We start from the raw sequence: 17,824 nt of genomic DNA on the forward strand, positions 1-17,824 counted from the left end.
AGATCTGAAGAACCTGTCCAATCGAACTCATGTAACCCGTGAGAAATACTGTCCACTGATGATCAGACCCATCACTGAAATGCACAAGTCCATCATCTTCCCGTGTGAACCTGCTGAGGCTCTGTGGAGCTGCTTGTTGGAAGGGTTGTCTCAATGTCGCAATGCATAGGCCCGAAAACACGTATGCAGACCCGTTACCAGATGACGGAGTGTCCTTTATACTGTTCTGTTTGTTCATGTCTCAATTGGTGGGAAATATTGACTGAGAAAACCGAGCGTTACTGATCTATATCATGGCTATGCTCGATAGGGACTCAGCATGGTCTCGTTTGTGACTTGAGGTTGTTGGATGAGATGGGGAAACGGTGCTAGAATTGTGTCTGTTCTAGAGTTTAACACTCGCTAAGTGTCAAATTGATGGCACGGAATATCGTCTCCGTAAATCTCGATCGATTTGCTTGAGATATTAGTGTCAGAGCAGAACAGGATAAAACTGGGGGGCATCGGATCTGGGAATTGAAACTATCGATTTCGATAACACCATAGAATCTAGCATGGTCGCAACCCCAACAGTTTGATCATGGAATGCAGGGAGTCGGGATACCTCCGACCGAATGACACCTCCAATACAATGTCCTGACTGGGATACTTTGGGTTATACTTGCTTTCGTTACCTTCTCAACATAAGATGGTCTCCACCCTTATCCGCTTAGGCTTCCTTCCAAGAACAGGAGAATATCAAAGATGAGCATTTTTCGGCCCCAACACATGTTGTGTTCCACAAGCACACTCCTGTCCTTGCCAAACATGCCTTGTGACATTATATGATATTTGGGATACAGCAGAGACCCCAGTTGTGAGGCGTAGCTCTTCAAAATTTGATTTTCCAGAAGATTACTTGAGAGTGACGGAAGGTTTGACTGTTGAATGATTGTCAAGCGATCATAGTCCCTAAATCCCATAACATCATCTCAACTCACAAATTTCCTTCATGTCACACATTCCTCTTTTCAAAGGTCCAATTGCCAATAATTTCTATGCTATAATACATAAAGTCAAGGGCCTTCTTTCTTTAGGGCTTTTGATAACGCTGTACGCTTATCAGTTTTCCTGTCCATTTCCTAAGTAGTGCAAATCACCCGCTATTCGTTACCAAGGGCTCCGCACAGAATCAGACATTGGCAGTTTGCGGGATTGAGAAGCTGAGTGGAAGCTATCAGTATGTATGCAAATACCAGCTTCACAAGACCAATCTTTGTCCATCAGTATGGCGTCATTATACCTCTAGCCCAGGCGTATAATACTACGAATTTAGTGCGGACTTCATAACCGCTTCCTCCTTTTCTAATCAGGGAACAACAGAGAAGTCCTAGTATCGGTGTGATTTGACAATGCACCAAGCTGTGGATGCAATGTTTATGCGCAGTGTCCTGAAGTTTTGTTACTGGTAGTGGAACAAAGTCAATCTTATCCTACAGTATGTCGTTCACTTTCATCCCGGCAATAGCTACTCGCCTACCGGACCCAGACAGTTCAACTGTTATTCTAGCTTGTAAGAATCGAAAGCCCAAGTAATATATCTACCAAGGATACGTGGATATTTGTGTCTGCTACTCGCCCAATCTGCGGTAAATTCATATACAAAGCCTTGACACAGCCACTCGTACAAAATTCCATGCCCTCATAAGTCATCGATGTCCGTATCGTTCATCAAGATTACTATGCATAATGACAGGTAATTATATACACCATAGTCTTCAGAGTTGATAATTGTTTCTGCGATGTGGCTGTAAGGGTTCTTCAGGAACATGACAGAAAAAATTCACGAGGGTATAGTTCCCCTAGCGGGCAACATATGTTTCTGAGATATCGATAAAGACAGCAAAAAATACTCCGAAGACTGCCTACTATTCTATCTCAAGCATGTATTCGTTACTCGTAGGCATGAGCTGAACACAATCTGTCCCAAATAGCGTTGCCACTCTCGCTTGTTTTGAGAATCCAGGGAAAAGAAAGCATTTGTTGAACAGGTGGTGCACCCGTAGACATCAGGGGAAACGCTATGGGAGAGGTCGTATTACGTACACCTCTTATCACAAAGTCATCTGGTTGATGCCTTGTTGACCATTTCGGAGGCTATCTTTGTGACGAAGATTTGAGCAATCTCGCAGTCTACGATACCAAAGTCCGTGGAGGGTATGATGGTCGGATATCTGGAGGTGGATACATCGATAGTTTTGCATACACCAAAGATGAATAAAAAGATTAAAGGTCTCATCATTAACAAATCTTAGACCCAAGGTTTTCACGTACATGGAGACTCAGGCCGTTGGTGGCATCAAACCTGAGACGCCAGCAAAGTAACATTCATAGGTATGTGATGGTTACACTGAAAGAAAGTTTTAAAATGCGCTGTTTCATTGTTGCGTGGTATTGTACCCATGGTGACTTAGACGTCTGACTGGACCCTATTAGTAAGAATTTAGGAAGTCGCCCACTGCCCCAATCCAGTGTTATCCTTAGAGAATTGGATCATGAAAGTGACGTGGCGACATGTACCACTCGTATATTAGAACATGCCGCTACAATTTCCTCGTTGCTCCGTAGGGGACTACAGCTTTCTCGAGTACCAATGATGAAACCTTTATACTACGAAGGATGCGAGAACTTCGCAGCAATAATCATCTAAAAAATAGACATGCGGCATCATATGAAGCATCTCCAAACGTTTCTTTCAGTTTCTTGTAACGTAAGTGCCTATTTATTTCATAATCAATATTTGTTTGGGTCCAATTCTCTCTTGGTAGACGGCGGAGCAGGGGAGAGTCTTTGCATACTGCAGAACTTTCTTTTCGAATACGAGTTGAAGTCATTAGTACCACCTCATAATTCAGTACTACAGTCCTCTCGAGGCGATCAGATGTAAGCTCTTTTGGTACCCTTGGTCGATACTTTCTGATAACCGTGTAACTCTAGAGCAAAGTGAAAAGGGGTGATACTTTGCCGCGTCTCAAGACAAATAGCTCTTGGCTTTGCGGCGAAGCAGAATGGTGCTATGCATTTCGGACCTCGCGTTGATCTCACCGGCTCGGGTACGGTAGTGAATTGAAATCCTGGCGAGAACCGAGACATTTGACTCCCCAAAGCAAACCCCGGTCAGCCCCAAGCGCTTTCAGAACCCTTTTGAGGAAAGTGGTGGTCAATATCGCCTCACTTCGGCTGGAAAAAGTATCGAGCTTGTCAAGAAAAATAAACGTGCAAAACTTAGCAAACATTGAATGGCAAACGAGGAAGTCAAATGCGAGAGCGAGACGACGACGACCCGGTACTCTGGCACCGGTGTGCTAGTGCACGAGCCACATCTGGGGGTGCTTCCTTGCTGGGTTGCAACAGAAAACCCCATGCCACGAGCTGGGGAAAGTCGTCTTAACTTCAACTGTTGCTTAATAGTCTTGTCTTAATTCGATGGCCTCATGTACACTGATTACATGCCCTACTCGATCTTGGTCCTAAGAAGTATCTGAACTCTGCCACGAGTTCTTCTGACAACTGCTATTGGACAACGGGCTCACCAGTTTATACTCAGGTCCACTAAAAACACATTCGCATCATGATTCAATCTTCACAACCACGTAAAAGGCCAACGGCCCAGCCCGAAGACTGGGAGGCCCACAAGGACTATATTCGCCACCTTTACCATGAACTTGACAAGCCTTTGAAGGAGGTCGCGGAGATCATGCGCGCGAAATATTCTTTTCATGCAACGTATGTTACCCAAGCTCAACCTTTGGTGTAGTGATGGGTCATGGCTGGAGAAAGCTGTGTCGTTATGTGGAAATCAATAGGAGAGTCGGCAGGGAACACTAACACATCGCGCCAGTCAAAAAATGTACAAATATCGCTTCCAACAATGGGGACTGCGAAAATACTTGAATGCAAACGAGTATGAACAAATACGGTACAAGTCGGCCGTGGGCGGAAACGTCAGGCTGCCGGTGGTGCGAGGTCGCGAGCTGGGCTCGAAGCGATTGAAACACTCCGTAACCACGGAGAACCGTCTTCGCCAGGTGCTGGTGCCCTCTCGCTCCCCGCTCCCGGGACGAATCGACCCGCCAGATGCCCTGCGCAACCTAGAGAACATACTTCATGCCATGGCGGTCTACTCGAACGGTAAGTTCGAGAAGGGGGAGTGGGGGTTCACCAATTACGACCCGGAAGAGTCGTTCACATGTAGCTGGTGGCACGGCATGGATCTCATGGCACGGAGGATGCTCGAGAAACATGACCTTGAAGCAAACTTCTATCTTCTAGACAAGTGTTGTGAAGGTTACAGGACACTGCTGAGGGTCCAGGATCCGTTACTCCTATGGGGCACCTTTTTTGGCCTCATGGAGCTGTCTGCCGTTGGAAATGACATCGCAATGTCCTTTGCAAAATTCGTGGTCGAGCTCTGTAGGATCGAGTTGGGACGCTATCACCCCATGACAACTCTTCTGGCTATTCTGATGAAGATAGGTATCGGGAGTCCACGCACCTACCATACAGTAGTCACGGTTTGCGACGCACAGTTCGATGTCTTCTGCAACAACACCAGCCCGGGAGACCAGTTTTGGCCCCTGTATGCACGACTTATGGTAAGATCTCTGGCGGGCGCTGACATCACTATGAGCCACGACACGGTGGCGAGACTGGAAAGTGTGATACAATGGAACAATTACAATCCCGGCCCGGATATGAGGAGGTACGAACGGCTGTTCACCTCGACCCGGTCGTTCCTCGCCATCATTTACATCAGGGCCGGGAGGCACGGGGACGCGGCATACGTTCTTCGCGAGATCGAGGATTGCAACGACAGAAGCAAGAACCCGAGCCATTATCTCGCGGTGAACATTGCTGAGCTCCGGGGCAACAACGACGAGTGGGCAGGAAGATCCACGAGCGCGGAGGATCATTTCAAAAGAGCGCTGACACTCTTGTCCGAGATGAACCCGACCAAAAAGCGGCAAACCCGCCTCGCTGTTGCCTACAGGGTGCTGGAGAGCTTCTATCAACGCAGTGGAAACGAGGAGGCTGTGTTGAGGGTGCGACGAGAGCATAATGACCAACTGAAGGCAGCCATGAATAGACCTACGGCCGCGAGAGTAGGCACTACTGAATGCGACGGGTTCGGCTGCGGAGACTCTAGGCGGCTCGTTTGCTTGGCGTCGATGGGCATTCCACAAGGTCACGACATTCAAGATATCCAATGTTACCCGGGGTACCAGATCGACCAGACCGTCCCAAAATAGATCGCCACACTAGAGCATAGTGCATCGGACAACATTCCATTTGCAAAGACAAGGATTTTGACTTTGCGGATATCCCCAAATGAGTGGTGGGCCAGACCGAGGAATGAGCTATAAGGTCTAACCATTCGGGCTCAGCGGCATCATTCACCGACTGGTATCATTGCATTTTCTGAAAGATACGCCTACGAAGAATCGCGATGACGTCTCTTCGGTTCACGTTCTCTTGTCCTAGATATTTAACTCCAATACTCTTTCCCCGCCAACGTTATACGATGTATGTCTTTCGAGCAATGCAGCCTATCAGACATACCTGTACAATCCGATCCGGGGCAGAAGAGGGCTAATGATGGTTCGATACTCAGGGTAGGGTTTCGGGGAGAGGACACCAATAACAGACCAACCACAAGAGTGGGCTGGCGACTGGTGTCGTCCTCTTTTTCTTTTCACCATGATGGGCTGTATGCATCTCTGAAGGAGCAAATCGGCATCATGAGCTAGTAAAGAAATCCCGTACATGAACGGGACCGAAATGTGTTCATATTGCCAGCTCGGAGAAACTCCAGAGAAAATGCTCCGTCCGGTTTGCAAAACACAAGAAGAGGTAATGCCCAGCTTAACATGGACTATAGCGGCTCCGGAAAATTAGGATGAAGCCTCAGAAGGCACCGTTTCCCTGAATTCTCTTCTCTAAACAAACAATCCAATTATCAGGTGTTTGCTGCGATCCGAGTTTTTTCTGCTTGTTTTTTTAACGGCATCATCCAGCTTCAGTGACAGCGGCGCCCAATATTTTTCTTTCTGCTGTAGGGCAGCACCGCTCGGAAACGTTTGGTCTGGAATAAAATATAGTGAGTCTATATTGTTAATGATATCTATCGGAGATAGGGCTAATTGTAGTTTGTGTTAGGGCGTGAGCTTCCAGACTTCGAACAACAGTGTCTTCCTTCGCATGAGCACCTGATCAAAGATTTGGTGCAGTTGAAATACAATGAAAGGCAAGACCGAGAGGCTCATGATCTGAGGGTCCGTACCAAGTATTGCAAATGAAACCATGAGAACAGCCTGAAAATAGGTCGCTCTTGAGGGAACAGATACTGGGGTCATGCGAAAATTCGGGAAGGGGATCTCTGCAGGTGAAAACGACACGGTCTGCTATCTAAGCGCTCATGGATCTCGGACAATGGAGTGCTCATTTTCACTTACCAGTCGAAATCCGAAATGAATTCCCCATATAGGCCAAAAACTCCTTCAAGTCATGCTTTAATTCTACATAAAACCCACGGATCATCCACATGCTCCATTAGAGCTGCCGATTAATCCATCCGGCAAGATATTCCAAGTAACCGGAAACATTCTCATAGATTTCATGAACATTAGTAATCGATGGAGGACGATTTTCATCCAGTCTCTTCGTTGCAGCAGTGATGAGAACAATACAATTGAGAATTCATTATGGTGGAGGCCTATTTACCGGGATGTAACTCTTATAGTCTTAATAATCTGAGCCGTCTCGAAGTCGATAATTTTTCTGCCAATTTGAAACCTCATGCACCTCGGCCAATACAGTGTCAATAGACCTGTTTGGCAAGAGACATAAGACTCACCAAGGACCAGGCCGTGATTCATGCCAGTCGCGTGAAAAACGCCATTATATCCCAGTCAACGCAGATGGCTCGTGACCTGCAATACCAACCGGCCTGATTAACGCCTCAAGTGTCCAATAACAACATCAAGCTAAGCCCGTTTATTAGCTTGAAAGTTGAGCATCCAGAACCTCGATTGTGAGCTAGGATGAACGTTTAGCGGACTGCAGCTTACACAAGCGCAGTAATATCTTCCACATCCTCGCTCCAAAATTCTGCACCCACAACTCTCATTGTTCTTTGTTGTTCACCACCATGAGCCGCCACCCCATCTAGCCTGGTTCTCCCTCTCGTATTCCTGCTCACTGTAGCCACGCCATTCGTCCATCATATTGCGGGCATCGACTGCGCTCCGGGTGCCCTGGCCGTGGGCCCTCCGTCCGGAGAACCTGATATCCATGCCATCGATCCAGCCCTCGACGCGTCCGCCGCCCAGAAACCTGATCCAGCCCTTGTGGTGATCGCCGTGGACGATCTGGCCCTCGTTCTCGCGACCGCGCCACGTGAAGTCGAAGGCCTCGCGCGAGGACTCCCAGGGCCGGCCGCCGTCGAGCCGCAGGATCCCCTCGTAGATGCCCAGGTCGAAGCTGCCCCAGAGCTCGTCTCCGTGCAGCGTCAGGACGAGGCCCAGGTCGGAGCCCAGGTGCGGCCACTGCTCGCTGACGTCGGGGGAGTCGATATTGTAGCGGCCGTTCAGGAGGCCGAGCTTGGGCAAGGCTTGGCCGCTTCCGGGACTGCCGTTGGAAGAGCTGTGGGAGTTGTCGCCATACTCGGCATACGGGGGAGGCGGCTCATCATCCTCATCATCCTCATCATCCTCGTCATCCTCGTCGAAGCCAGGACGCTGTAAAAGCGGCTGAGCGCGACCACCCCGTGCCGCAAACGATCCGCCTCGCCGGGCTGTCTGCTTCTTTCTTGGGGTTTGGGCAGGGGTGGAGACAGCGGCACCACGACTCATACCTTGCGAGAGACCTCCTCGACCAGAACAGATTGCCATTCTACTTCCGGTTGGAATGGGTGGCAGTACGGAACCGGGACCACCATCCTTGGGAGCAGCCTTGGACTTTAGGGGAGTCTTTTTCGGGGGCTTCTTCTCCTTTGGTGTAGCAGCTGGCTTGGCCTTGGACGTCGTGGCGGACTTGGTCGTCTTGGGTGCTGCTTTCGTCTGAGGACTAGCTTTGCCCGCCTTTGCAGGAGCGGCAGTCTTGGCCTTTGGAGTTGCCATCTTCACGGTGGTCTTGCTCGAAATTGCTTTCGTAGCCGTAGTCTTCGTCTTCTTGGCCGCACTCTGGGTAGCTGACGTATTAGCAGCCGAGACCGCCTTTCTCTTCTGTCCGGCTGGGGCCGCAGCCGTCTTCTCAGTGGTCTTCTTGACGCCCAGCATCTCCCCCTTTGCCTCCTTCTTGGCCTCCCGGTCCCGCTTGGTCCACTCCTTCTTGAGATCGGCCTCCATCTTGGTGATGTGGGCCGGCACGCTTAACTCGCCCGTATTTACAGCATCAAAGAGTCGCCTGAGGGCGACAGGCTTCGCATTTGATGGCTTCAGACCATAATGGATGAGCTGGGCTTCATACCAGTGCGCTGGCTTGTCCTTCCCGTTTCCAGACTCCTTGAAATGGGTGTCGAGCTCCGCTGCGGTGGCACGGCGGTGCTGGTTTGATCCCGAGGTCTCGGCGTAGAAGTCGCCGTTGGCGGAGGCGAAGCCGTCCTTAACCACGGGAGCTGTGGTGGACATCTTGCTCAAGGTGCTTGAGACGAGAATGGGTGATTTAACCCAGGTGGCTCATCAACGATGTAGGAATTAGACGACGAAAAGCAAGGGATCGAATCGATGGTGAAAACTCGTTATAGTTCTCATCAGTGATGCACCATAGTGATGTGCAATGGGTGGGGTAGGGTGAGTGATGGCCTGGTGAAAGGGGTGTGGGCTGGAGGGGAAGCTTCATTGAACCTGGTCGAGGTCTAAACACAAAAACCAGTGTCAGGCCGTCAATGGACTGTTGTTCATAATTGCGATAACAGCGAGTTTATTAATAGCGAGTGAATCTCCAGGGCGATCTCCCCGTTTTTTCTTTCCTTTTTCTTTTCTTTTTCTCTGTACCTTAGCAAACTTGCCAGTGGCAGGTGTGTTGCGTTGCATGTATTAGACGTGCATCATTTCGCAGTCCACCGACCGTTTGGGTTACAAGCATTTTCCAGCTTGCATTTGATTCTTTCCAGTGAACAGAAACATGGCATGTATCTTTTCATGGTCGAAACTTCCGAATGACTCTCAAGGTTGACCTTGTTCAATGCATTCTGTGAAATTTTACTTATTTTATGGGTGCCGACGTGGCATATGTCCGACTCAGTGCAATGTATACCACTTGCATAGACTCAGCATATATGAACAACCAATGCAACCGTTCGGGCTTATGAGAGAGACTCATGCACGAGCCATGAGAGATTTTGTCAAACAGTTATCACAGGGGATAGTCCAGATCGTAAGGTGCCTCTTTTGTCGCGTGTCGTCAACGTATGACATACGACTTCATCGAAGCTGAGTGTACAGGGACGGTAGTAAAGTATAATGCATAATTGTAATATCTCGATTGTTGCAGAGTCGGGAGCAGAACCCCTGTCTCGACACAAGTTGACTATATTGTCATGATTAGATAGTTCAGAAAGCTCTGTTACAAGCTCCTGAGATGTTCATACATTGAACTTTGACCCCGAAGTTCTAGATCAATGCTGCTTTTGCCACAACTCCAGGTAGCCATGCAAAGGTGGATCACCCAATGATCCGTCATGAGAGGAGCAGCTCTTTTTTGTACATGATATGATACCCAACGCCTGCCCACAGCGCTTTTGTTTTTTTCGTAATAATAGTACAAGGCTATTGACACAAGAATGCATAATTCATCTCGTTGTATCCAACTTAGGTGTTCTTGACGACGCCAACCTTGGCGGCTCTCAAGACACGGCCGTTGAGCTTGAAACCCTTCTGTTGAACGAAGAAGACTGTGTTGTCCTCCTTGTCAGGTTGGGGGGTCATGAAAGTGGCCTCGTGCTCGTTGGGGTTGAACTTGTCGCCCGCAGGGTCGAATCGCTCCAAACCGTGCTTGGTGAGTGTTGACTGGAGGATACCGTCGGACATCTTGACACCCTCGTAGAAGCTGGAGAGTTCCTCGTTCTTTTGGTCGCTTCCTTGGAGGGCCTTGATCTTCTCCTCAGCCATGGTGAGAGCACGGTCGAGGTTGTCGACACTGTCGACCAGGTCCTTGGCGAACTTCTGGATGGCGAAGTCCCGGGCAGACTTCTGCTCCCTGGCGGCTCTGTCCTGGAGGTTTCGGAAGTCGGCGACGGAGCGAAGGTACTTGTCCTTTGAAAAGGGTCAGTAAGTTGGGCAGTGGATGGACGCGAGACTCATGCTACACACCTTCCAGTCAAGGGCTTCCTTTTCCTTTGTCTCGAGCTTCTTCTTCAGCTCGGCCTCGGGGCTTGCAGGGGCCTCAGCATCTGCGGGCTTCGCATCCTCGGCCTCCTTCTTTGCCTCTGGCGAGTCGCTGTACCATCTTGAGCTCTGCAGCGGTGACCTCGGCGAGCATGCGGCAGCTGGGGAGAACTGTGCGCGCGTGACGGTGCTCGGTGCATATACTCTTGAGCTGGCGCGCAGAGCCCTGGAAGAGGTGGAGATTGCTTGTCTGAACATTTTGTATGTGTTGTATGTCTTGCGCTGGGAGGCGTGGCTGGAAGGGGGCTTGAAAAGGGTCGCGTGCTTGCTTTGCGGAAAGATGCTGGATTTATTGATAGACAGGACACCCGCAGAATGCTATCGACTTTGATCGACCTTCAAATTTTTGGGCGAGCTCGGGTGCTATCGGGTCCACTGGAAGGCCATGACGGACTTTCATCGGCCCCTGCACGTACGGCAGCTATTCCAGCTTATTCATGGATGTGCCACTGCAAAAGCTTGTTGATATATGAGAGACACGATGGACAATTGCAAACCACATTACCAGATCTAATTATAACGATGCGAATCATGTATCTTACTCAACGTTTCCTTGAATACTGCACTGTATATTGGGTGGTCGACGCCACAGCAGAACTGTAGCCTTGCACGGGGTACTCCGTCATTGGAACTTGCGAGAGCTCGCGCCACACCCTAGCGTCGCACTGACCCACCTTTAGCCGTCCGATTGTGATTGTACATTCGTTGCCTTCTCTCAGCCTTCCATGGAGGAATTTCGCATTTCGCATTTCGCATTCCAAATTCCAATTTCCAATTTCCAGGTTCCCGCGACAGGCTCCGGTTCGCAACGCGGTCCTCCTTTCACCTTCTTCGACATCACCAACTGTGCAGCCCCCCCCCAGGAGGCAACCACGCATCTATCTTCTCACCGCACACCTTGTCCGACTTTCGTGTCGACAACTTGCCCATCATGGATTACGATGCAATGGACATGGATAACGAGGCCCTGGGCCCGGCTGTCAAGATCTCCGAGGTACATGACCTTGAACACCCGACGTGATGCTGCTTCTTTGAAGCTGACTGCTATCTATTCCCCCCTCCTCTAGGCTGATCAGGCGCACGTCAACTTCGAGCTGTCGAACGTCGACCTGTCGTTCGCCAACTCCCTGCGCCGCATCATCATGGCCGAAGTCCCCACCGTCGCCATCGATCTCGTCGATTTCCACGTAAACACCTCCGTCCTCGCCGACGAGTTCATCGCCCACCGCCTCGGCCTCATTCCCCTCGACTCCAGGGATATCAAGGAGATGATCATGCCCCGGGACTGCGAATGCGACGGCCACTGCGAAAAGTGCAGTGTCGTCCTCACCTTGCATGCCAAGTGTACCGGCGACGACATCATGAAGGTACACGCCAACCAGTTCATCGTCAGCCCCGACCGAGTCAACCAAACCGTCGGCAATCCCGTCATCACAGACGCAGACGGAGCCGGTCCTCTGCTTTGTAAGCTCCGCAAAGGTCAGGAGCTTCACGTCCAGTGCATAGCCAGGAAGGGTATTGCGAAAGAGCACGCCAAGTGGATGGCCACTTCTGCGGTCGGCATGGAATACGATCCCCACAACAAGCTACACCATCTGGATCTCTGGTACGAGACCGATGCGGCAGCTGAATGGTTAGTCTTTCCCTTGTCGCCTCTCCCCCGTACTCTAGCAGCTAATCGCCCATCAGGCCCAAGAGCAAATATGCCGACTGGGAGGATCCTCCGCAAGAGGGAGAGGCTTTCGATTATGACGCTGTCCCGAACCGATTCTATTTCGAGATCGAGGCCGCCGGTAACATCGACCCGGATGGCATCATCAAGGAGGGTATCCAAGGGCTGCAAGAGAAGCTTGCCCTCATCATGAAGGGACTCGGCGAGAACGACATGGACGGCCAATACGACGGACCGCAAAGCCCCGGCGCTGACATGGGAGGCCAACCACCGTGGCAGGACAATGGTTACACCACCCCTTACGGCAACGGCGGCAATCAGAGCGCATGGGGTGGCGGTGGTCAGACATCATATGGCGGCGGCGGCGGCCAAACAGCCTACGGCACAACTCCCTACGGAAACTCTGGCGGAAGCGGCTGGAGCTAGACATGCTAGGAAACGTGTCCACTTCGCTGAACAGAAGTGGACAGTCGAGAGCCCCGCGAGCGATGACGACAGGATATCAATAAACATTATTTGGCGTTATGGAGTCGATCTCGAAAAGCAAGGGTCATCCGCGGCCCTACAGCAGTAAAACGGCCATCCGCATGCAAACCGCCCGTTGTACATTACGAACGAGAATCGAGATGGTAAAAAAGTAGTTTCGAATGCTACGACTCACATCCCCAGACGAGACACAGCTAAAACACCGAGATGCCGGATGACAACGCTATGCTCGTCCTTGACGACGCAAGAGGTCAAACTGTCTCTCGAGTTTATGGGAAGACGCACACGGGCGCTGGGCAGGCATGAGATTGCAAAGTTTCAATCTGGTCATAGAGGGGCGCCACTGAAAAGTCCACGTTCCAGCTCAGTTGACTTGGAACAAGTTTTGGGGGAAGCCGAAAATAATCGATAGGGCAACGATTACCTAGTCTAGAATAAATCCGATAATCTTGAAATGCACATTTGGATTTGCGAAAGAGAAAAAAAAGGAAAAGAAAAGTCTACTGAGGCCAAGGCTGTTCTAGACTTATGCTGTTCGAAGATCGCAAAGAACGCCCGCGATGATGCAATGCATGTATGCAACATAGGATAACAAAGAAGGAAGAAGCAAACTCCCATCAACGCCGGTCCCATGATTCAAGGTATATCCTCCACTGCCCGTCAAAAAGTCGTCGAGACTCTTTCTCTATCATGTTGTCTACTAGACCAAAAATATAGCCGTCATGTTAATTATTTTGTTTCACGCATCAGGGATGCCCATAAACCGTCTATAGCCCGTGCGGTGCGCCTCCAGAAACAAGAAAGTACAGATAGTTTGCCTTTGCATATCTTATGTCAGCACACATGTTCAACAAGCTCTCAGGAACAAGGTTTTTGTTAGGAGGGGAAAAGGGGGGAAAGGGGGAGAAAAAGTATAAAAAAGAAATTGTAAAAAGAAAAAAGAAAAAGACTTACGGCCCCAACCTTAGGAAACTGGGGACCCAGCCCTTGAACATCCACCTCACGCCCTCCTGCGCCGTGATCTCCCGGAGCAGGCTCGCCATGCCCTGACCCTTTCCGCTCGCGCTCATAACCCGGCTCTTGATCACGTCGACGGGGCTGCACACGGTGGTCGCGACGAAGCCGGCCATGAGGCTGGCGGTGAAGTGGGTCGTCGTGGTGTCGCCGAGGGGCGTGTACTGGAGCAGGGCGGCCTTGATGCTGTCGTACGAGGCCAGCTGGGAGGCGTTCATGAGGGCGGCCCGCACGCTGTTGGGCCAGACGCCCCGGAACCACGAGGCGGGCCCCTCCTGGCGCAGCATGCGCAACATGCCGTCCAGGCCGTGCCGGTAGTGGCGGCGCTGCTCGGGGGCCAGCGCCCGGTCCTGCTGCATGCGCACGTTGGTCACGTCGGCGGCGTTGCCCGAGATGCCGCCCAGGAAGCCAGAGAAGCCCGACAGCCCGATGAGCAGGGGCAGCGACGGCTTCTCGCCCTCGGGGGTGTACCGCCGCTTGAGCTCCTCGTACACGCCGAACCGCACCGTGCTGTACGTCATCTGGCGCAGCAGCGAGGCCGACAGACCCGAGTACAGACCGAAGATGCCCTCGTTGCGCACGACGTAGCCAAAGGTGCCCACCATGGTGCTGGGTGCGTTGCCAGAACGGAGCTGGAGCCGTACTTTGACTGTGGGATGACATGGTAAGCCTGGGAAGGTTCTGGGCAAGTGAAGGTGTATAATGACGTACCCAGATCAAGAGGATGTGTGACGCAGGCGGCGAAACTACTTGCGGAACCACCAAACCAGAAGGGATAGTGTACTGGTTTGGGCAGGGCCTTCTTCTGTCTTTTCGGCTTCGTGACGGGGAGGTTCTCTGGGGCCGTGCCGGGAGCGGCGACGGGCGCCTGCTCGTGTGTCGCGACTGACATTTTGTTGGTGATGCAGGCTGTCGGCTGCATGCCCTCTTGCGCAGATGGGTGTCGAGGATTGGAGAGGTTCGCGATATGTTGCACGAGTCTCAGCTAGCAATTCGGTCTTCTAGTATTGGTTGCCCAATTGAAACATGGTATCTACGTGTGCCCCTCGCTCTCTTTTGTGGCCTTCAGCCTAATGACGGGATTTTTCGAGGTGGGCTTTCACATGTAAACCTCGCGGTTGGTCTGAGTGATTGTCGCAGTGATGAGGGAGTATGTCTAATTTAAGTCGGGTAGAGAGAAGTTTGCAAAGTAAAAGGGCCAAGAAAGATAATAGCCAGCGTTCCCCAAGGTATATTTCGAGCATGAGAGGTGACAATGGTGTCGGGATATCCGGCCGTAGTTTTTTGAGCGGCAGCACCGAGGACGGGGGGGGCATGGCTTCGGGCGTGCAGCTGATGCGCACGTTTGGCGATGACGAACATCCACTTTTTGGCACCAGGATTTGGAGAAGAGAAAAGAATTGGGGCAGCGACAGGCACGCCCGGCGTCATGGTGCAGGTACGTACCTTGCTACGGAGGTCAGATGCAGGATGTGATAATGAAGAGGTCTGCCATTGGCTGATCGGCAGCTCAAGGGTCTAGTTCATCCGATGCGTAGCGGCTCCCGATAGGCTGGCTCAGCCAGGTGCGTCCAGTGGACCCTCCCCTGGGGGATTGGCACTGCATCCGCGCTCGCTCCCGCTAAGCATTGCTATCAAAAGTTAACTTTTTGAAAAGCGACGACATACCATCGAGCTTGAGAGGTCGCAGGGCAGTCTCAAAATGTGGTCCACTCGACTCAATGCAGCTGTTGGCTGTGTGAGAAGGGCTCCTCTGCAGAGCCCAACGCGTTTTAGAGCTTCTTGGGGCCAGAGGATAGCTCAGAGGGGCTTGACTTCGGGTCAGTGCCAATGCCAGAGCCAGTGCCAGTGCCAGTGCCACTTGCTGTAGGGCAGGTGCAATATCAAAACTACACAACTGACTCGAACTCCAGCTCAAAGTCCAGCAGCGTCACAGCCCGCCGAGAACAAGTCCACGGTCGAGATCAATGGCAACAAATACCACACAGACACATGGTTCAACACGCCCCCGAACATAATAACAAACGTGCCGAGGAAACTACACCTGCAGAAAGATCATCCCGTCTATATTACCCGCCAGATCATCGAGTCCGTCTTCCCCTCGCCCACCTACAAGTATCACAACACTTTCGACCCCGTCGTGAGCACGCATCAGAACTTCGACTCCCTCGGCTTCCCACCAGACCACCCCGGCCGCGCAAAGTCGGATACTTACTACATCAACGAGTCAACCCTTCTGCGAACACACACTTCCGCCCACCAGGCCGACGTCTTCCGCGCCAACCTCTCCCCGGGATATCTCGTCAGCGCCGACGTCTACCGCCGCGATGAGGTCGACCGGAGCCACTACCCCGTATTCCACCAGATGGAGGGCGCCCGAAACTGGGACCGCCATTCTGCTAGCGCCCCAGCCGACATTGCTAAGCAGATATGGTCGGACGTAGAAAAACTACCGAGCCACAGCATCAAGGTGGACGACCCCAACCCGCCGCACCACCCGGACCGCAACCCCTTGCAGGCCGCTCACCATTCCGCCGAGGAGGCCGAGGCTATCGGTGCCCATTTGAAGCGGTCGCTCGAGCTCATGGTCGTCGAGATCTTTACCCGCGCCGCCAGGGCTGCGAAAAAGGCCGACCCGGATTTCGTCGATGAGCCCCTCAGGGTTAGGTGGGTGGAAGCATACTTCCCCTTTACTAGCCCGTCATGGGAGCTAGAGGTCTACTATGCCGGCGACTGGCTCGAGGTCCTGGGATGTGGCGTCGTCAAGCAGGACCTGTACATCAATGCCGGAGTGCCGAACCAACTAGGCTGGGCTTTCGGCATTGGGCTGGAGAGAATCGCCATGCTGCTCTTCCAGATCCCTGACATCCGCCTCTTCTGGTCTCAGGACGCCCGATTCTCTAACCAATTTACTGGAGTGTCAGACAACTTGGATTCTCTAAAGCGCTTTGTGCCTTTCTCCAAATACCCAGGCTGTCCCAAGGATGTATCATTCTGGCTCAAGTCCAGCTCGTCTGCAGGCGGCAATATCAAGGCCAACGCGCACGACTTTCACGAGAACGATGTCATGGAGATCGTCCGCAGCATCTGTGGCGATACCGTTGAGGACGTCAAGCGCATTGATGACTTCACCCACCCCAAGACTGGCAGGAGGAGCATGTGCTACAGAATCAACTACCGCAGCCTTGAGCGCACGTTGACCAACGCCGAGACCAACGAGATGCATGACAAGGTTACGCAGGCTCTGGTCGAGAAACTAGGGGTTGAAATTCGGTGATGATGCCGCACACCTAGAAGCTGGACAGTGGCTCGGATCTAAATAACCCAAGGCTTGCTATATGTACCAATATAAAGGACAAAACGTACGGCGTATGTAAAAACTTTTAGCTGCAAGGTAGATATAGGTCTCTGTACGATAGACGTTCGTTTACTGGATTGTACACAGAAGAACGGCACAGCTGCGGCCAGGATGGACAGGGGCTCCCATCTCATTTCTTACCGCGTAGGTCGAAGTAATGAAAAGTAACTCTATATTGTTTTGACGGATTATCTTGACAGGTAGCTTCGAATCATGCTCCCAAGACGACATACCCGCAGCAGTATTTTGTGCTGCGGTCCACCAGCACGGAATGTATAAAGACTCTTCAACTATTATTCTCACATATCCTTGGTGCGCATATTCTCACTGAGACTGATGCTATTATAGATCGCATCCCTTTCGTGGGGTTTAAAATTGCAGTGCAAAAGTGGTAAAAAGAAGGCAACCATCTGGAGGCAGCGGCAGCCCAAACCAGATCTTGACCAGTGAGGCCACCAAACTATGCCGGGTCTGATAGGTCTGCTAGCCGACATATGCAGTTCAGCTTTCATGCAGAGACCAGGCTGGCCGCCGCACAGGACATTACGTGGGTGTGGTTCGCGGCCATAGTTAGACGATCAAGCACACTCTTGCGCTCGAAATAGTCAGGCGTAAAGGGGTGCATGGTCTCAACCAACTAGGCGCTCGCGCGACACTGGAGAATAGCCCAGCTCATGTTGAGCTCTTGTAGGACTTTACATTGAATACCTGTGTCTCGGCGCTTACGTAGAGGCCAGCCTGTTAACACTTGGAGTCGGCGTGGTTGGGAAGAGAGGCCCTTCGTGTGGGTTTAAATTGCAGTGAAGTCGCTCGCCGGTGATCGTGGTGCAGCTCAACCCACGTGGAGGGGGCCCAGCCTGACCCCGGGCA

At 51.6% G+C, this 17,824-nt stretch overlaps 6 protein-coding genes across 6 annotated transcripts; 3 read left to right on the forward strand and 3 right to left on the reverse strand.

Annotated features, from left to right (window-relative positions):
• The first annotated feature begins 3,509 nt into the window (after positions 1-3,509).
• BKA67DRAFT_151190 (uncharacterized protein) lies at positions 3,510-5,426 on the forward strand. Its single transcript, XM_046095113.1, has one exon. It carries the CDS (start codon positions 3,888-3,890, stop codon positions 5,286-5,288), a length of 1,401 nt encoding a protein of 466 aa, XP_045960532.1. The 5' UTR covers positions 3,510-3,887; the 3' UTR covers positions 5,289-5,426.
• Positions 5,427-6,725: 1,299 nt separating this feature from the next.
• Positions 6,726-9,076, reverse strand: BKA67DRAFT_551522 (uncharacterized protein). The gene has a single exon (XM_046101751.1). It carries the CDS (start codon positions 8,664-8,666, stop codon positions 7,179-7,181), a length of 1,488 nt encoding a protein of 495 aa, XP_045960533.1. The 5' UTR covers positions 8,667-9,076; the 3' UTR covers positions 6,726-7,178.
• A 772-nt stretch (positions 9,077-9,848) lies between these two features.
• Positions 9,849-10,622, reverse strand: BKA67DRAFT_512976 (GrpE-domain-containing protein; the record flags this gene model as incomplete). The annotated part of the gene is made up of 2 exons (XM_046097523.1): positions 9,849-10,292; positions 10,350-10,622. 2 exons carry the CDS (start codon positions 10,620-10,622, stop codon positions 9,849-9,851), a joined length of 717 nt encoding a protein of 238 aa, XP_045960534.1.
• Positions 10,623-11,355: 733 nt separating this feature from the next.
• Positions 11,356-12,522, forward strand: BKA67DRAFT_531579 (RNA polymerase Rpb3/RpoA insert domain-containing protein; the record flags this gene model as incomplete). Its single annotated transcript, XM_046099398.1, has 3 exons — positions 11,356-11,418; positions 11,492-12,057; positions 12,114-12,522. 3 exons carry the CDS (start codon positions 11,356-11,358, stop codon positions 12,520-12,522), a joined length of 1,038 nt encoding a protein of 345 aa, XP_045960535.1.
• Positions 12,523-13,321: 799 nt separating this feature from the next.
• On the reverse strand, positions 13,322-14,488 carry BKA67DRAFT_513564 (putative dicarboxylate carrier protein; the record flags this gene model as incomplete). Its single annotated transcript, XM_046097576.1, has 3 exons — positions 13,322-13,400; positions 13,537-14,245; positions 14,308-14,488. The coding sequence occupies 3 exons, from the start codon at positions 14,486-14,488 to the stop codon at positions 13,322-13,324; spliced, it is 969 nt and encodes a 322-aa protein (XP_045960536.1).
• Positions 14,489-14,838: 350 nt separating this feature from the next.
• BKA67DRAFT_654648 (phenylalanyl-tRNA synthetase) lies at positions 14,839-16,873 on the forward strand (the record flags this gene model as incomplete). Its single annotated transcript, XM_046106595.1, has 2 exons — positions 14,839-15,034; positions 15,510-16,873. The coding sequence occupies 2 exons, from the start codon at positions 14,839-14,841 to the stop codon at positions 16,871-16,873; spliced, it is 1,560 nt and encodes a 519-aa protein (XP_045960537.1).
• Positions 16,874-17,824: the final 951 nt, after the last annotated feature.

This window comes from Truncatella angustata (genome assembly GCF_020726525.1).
Source record: "Truncatella angustata strain MPI-SDFR-AT-0073 chromosome Unknown BKA67scaffold_2, whole genome shotgun sequence".
Taxonomy (NCBI): domain Eukaryota; kingdom Fungi; phylum Ascomycota; class Sordariomycetes; order Amphisphaeriales; family Sporocadaceae; genus Truncatella; species Truncatella angustata.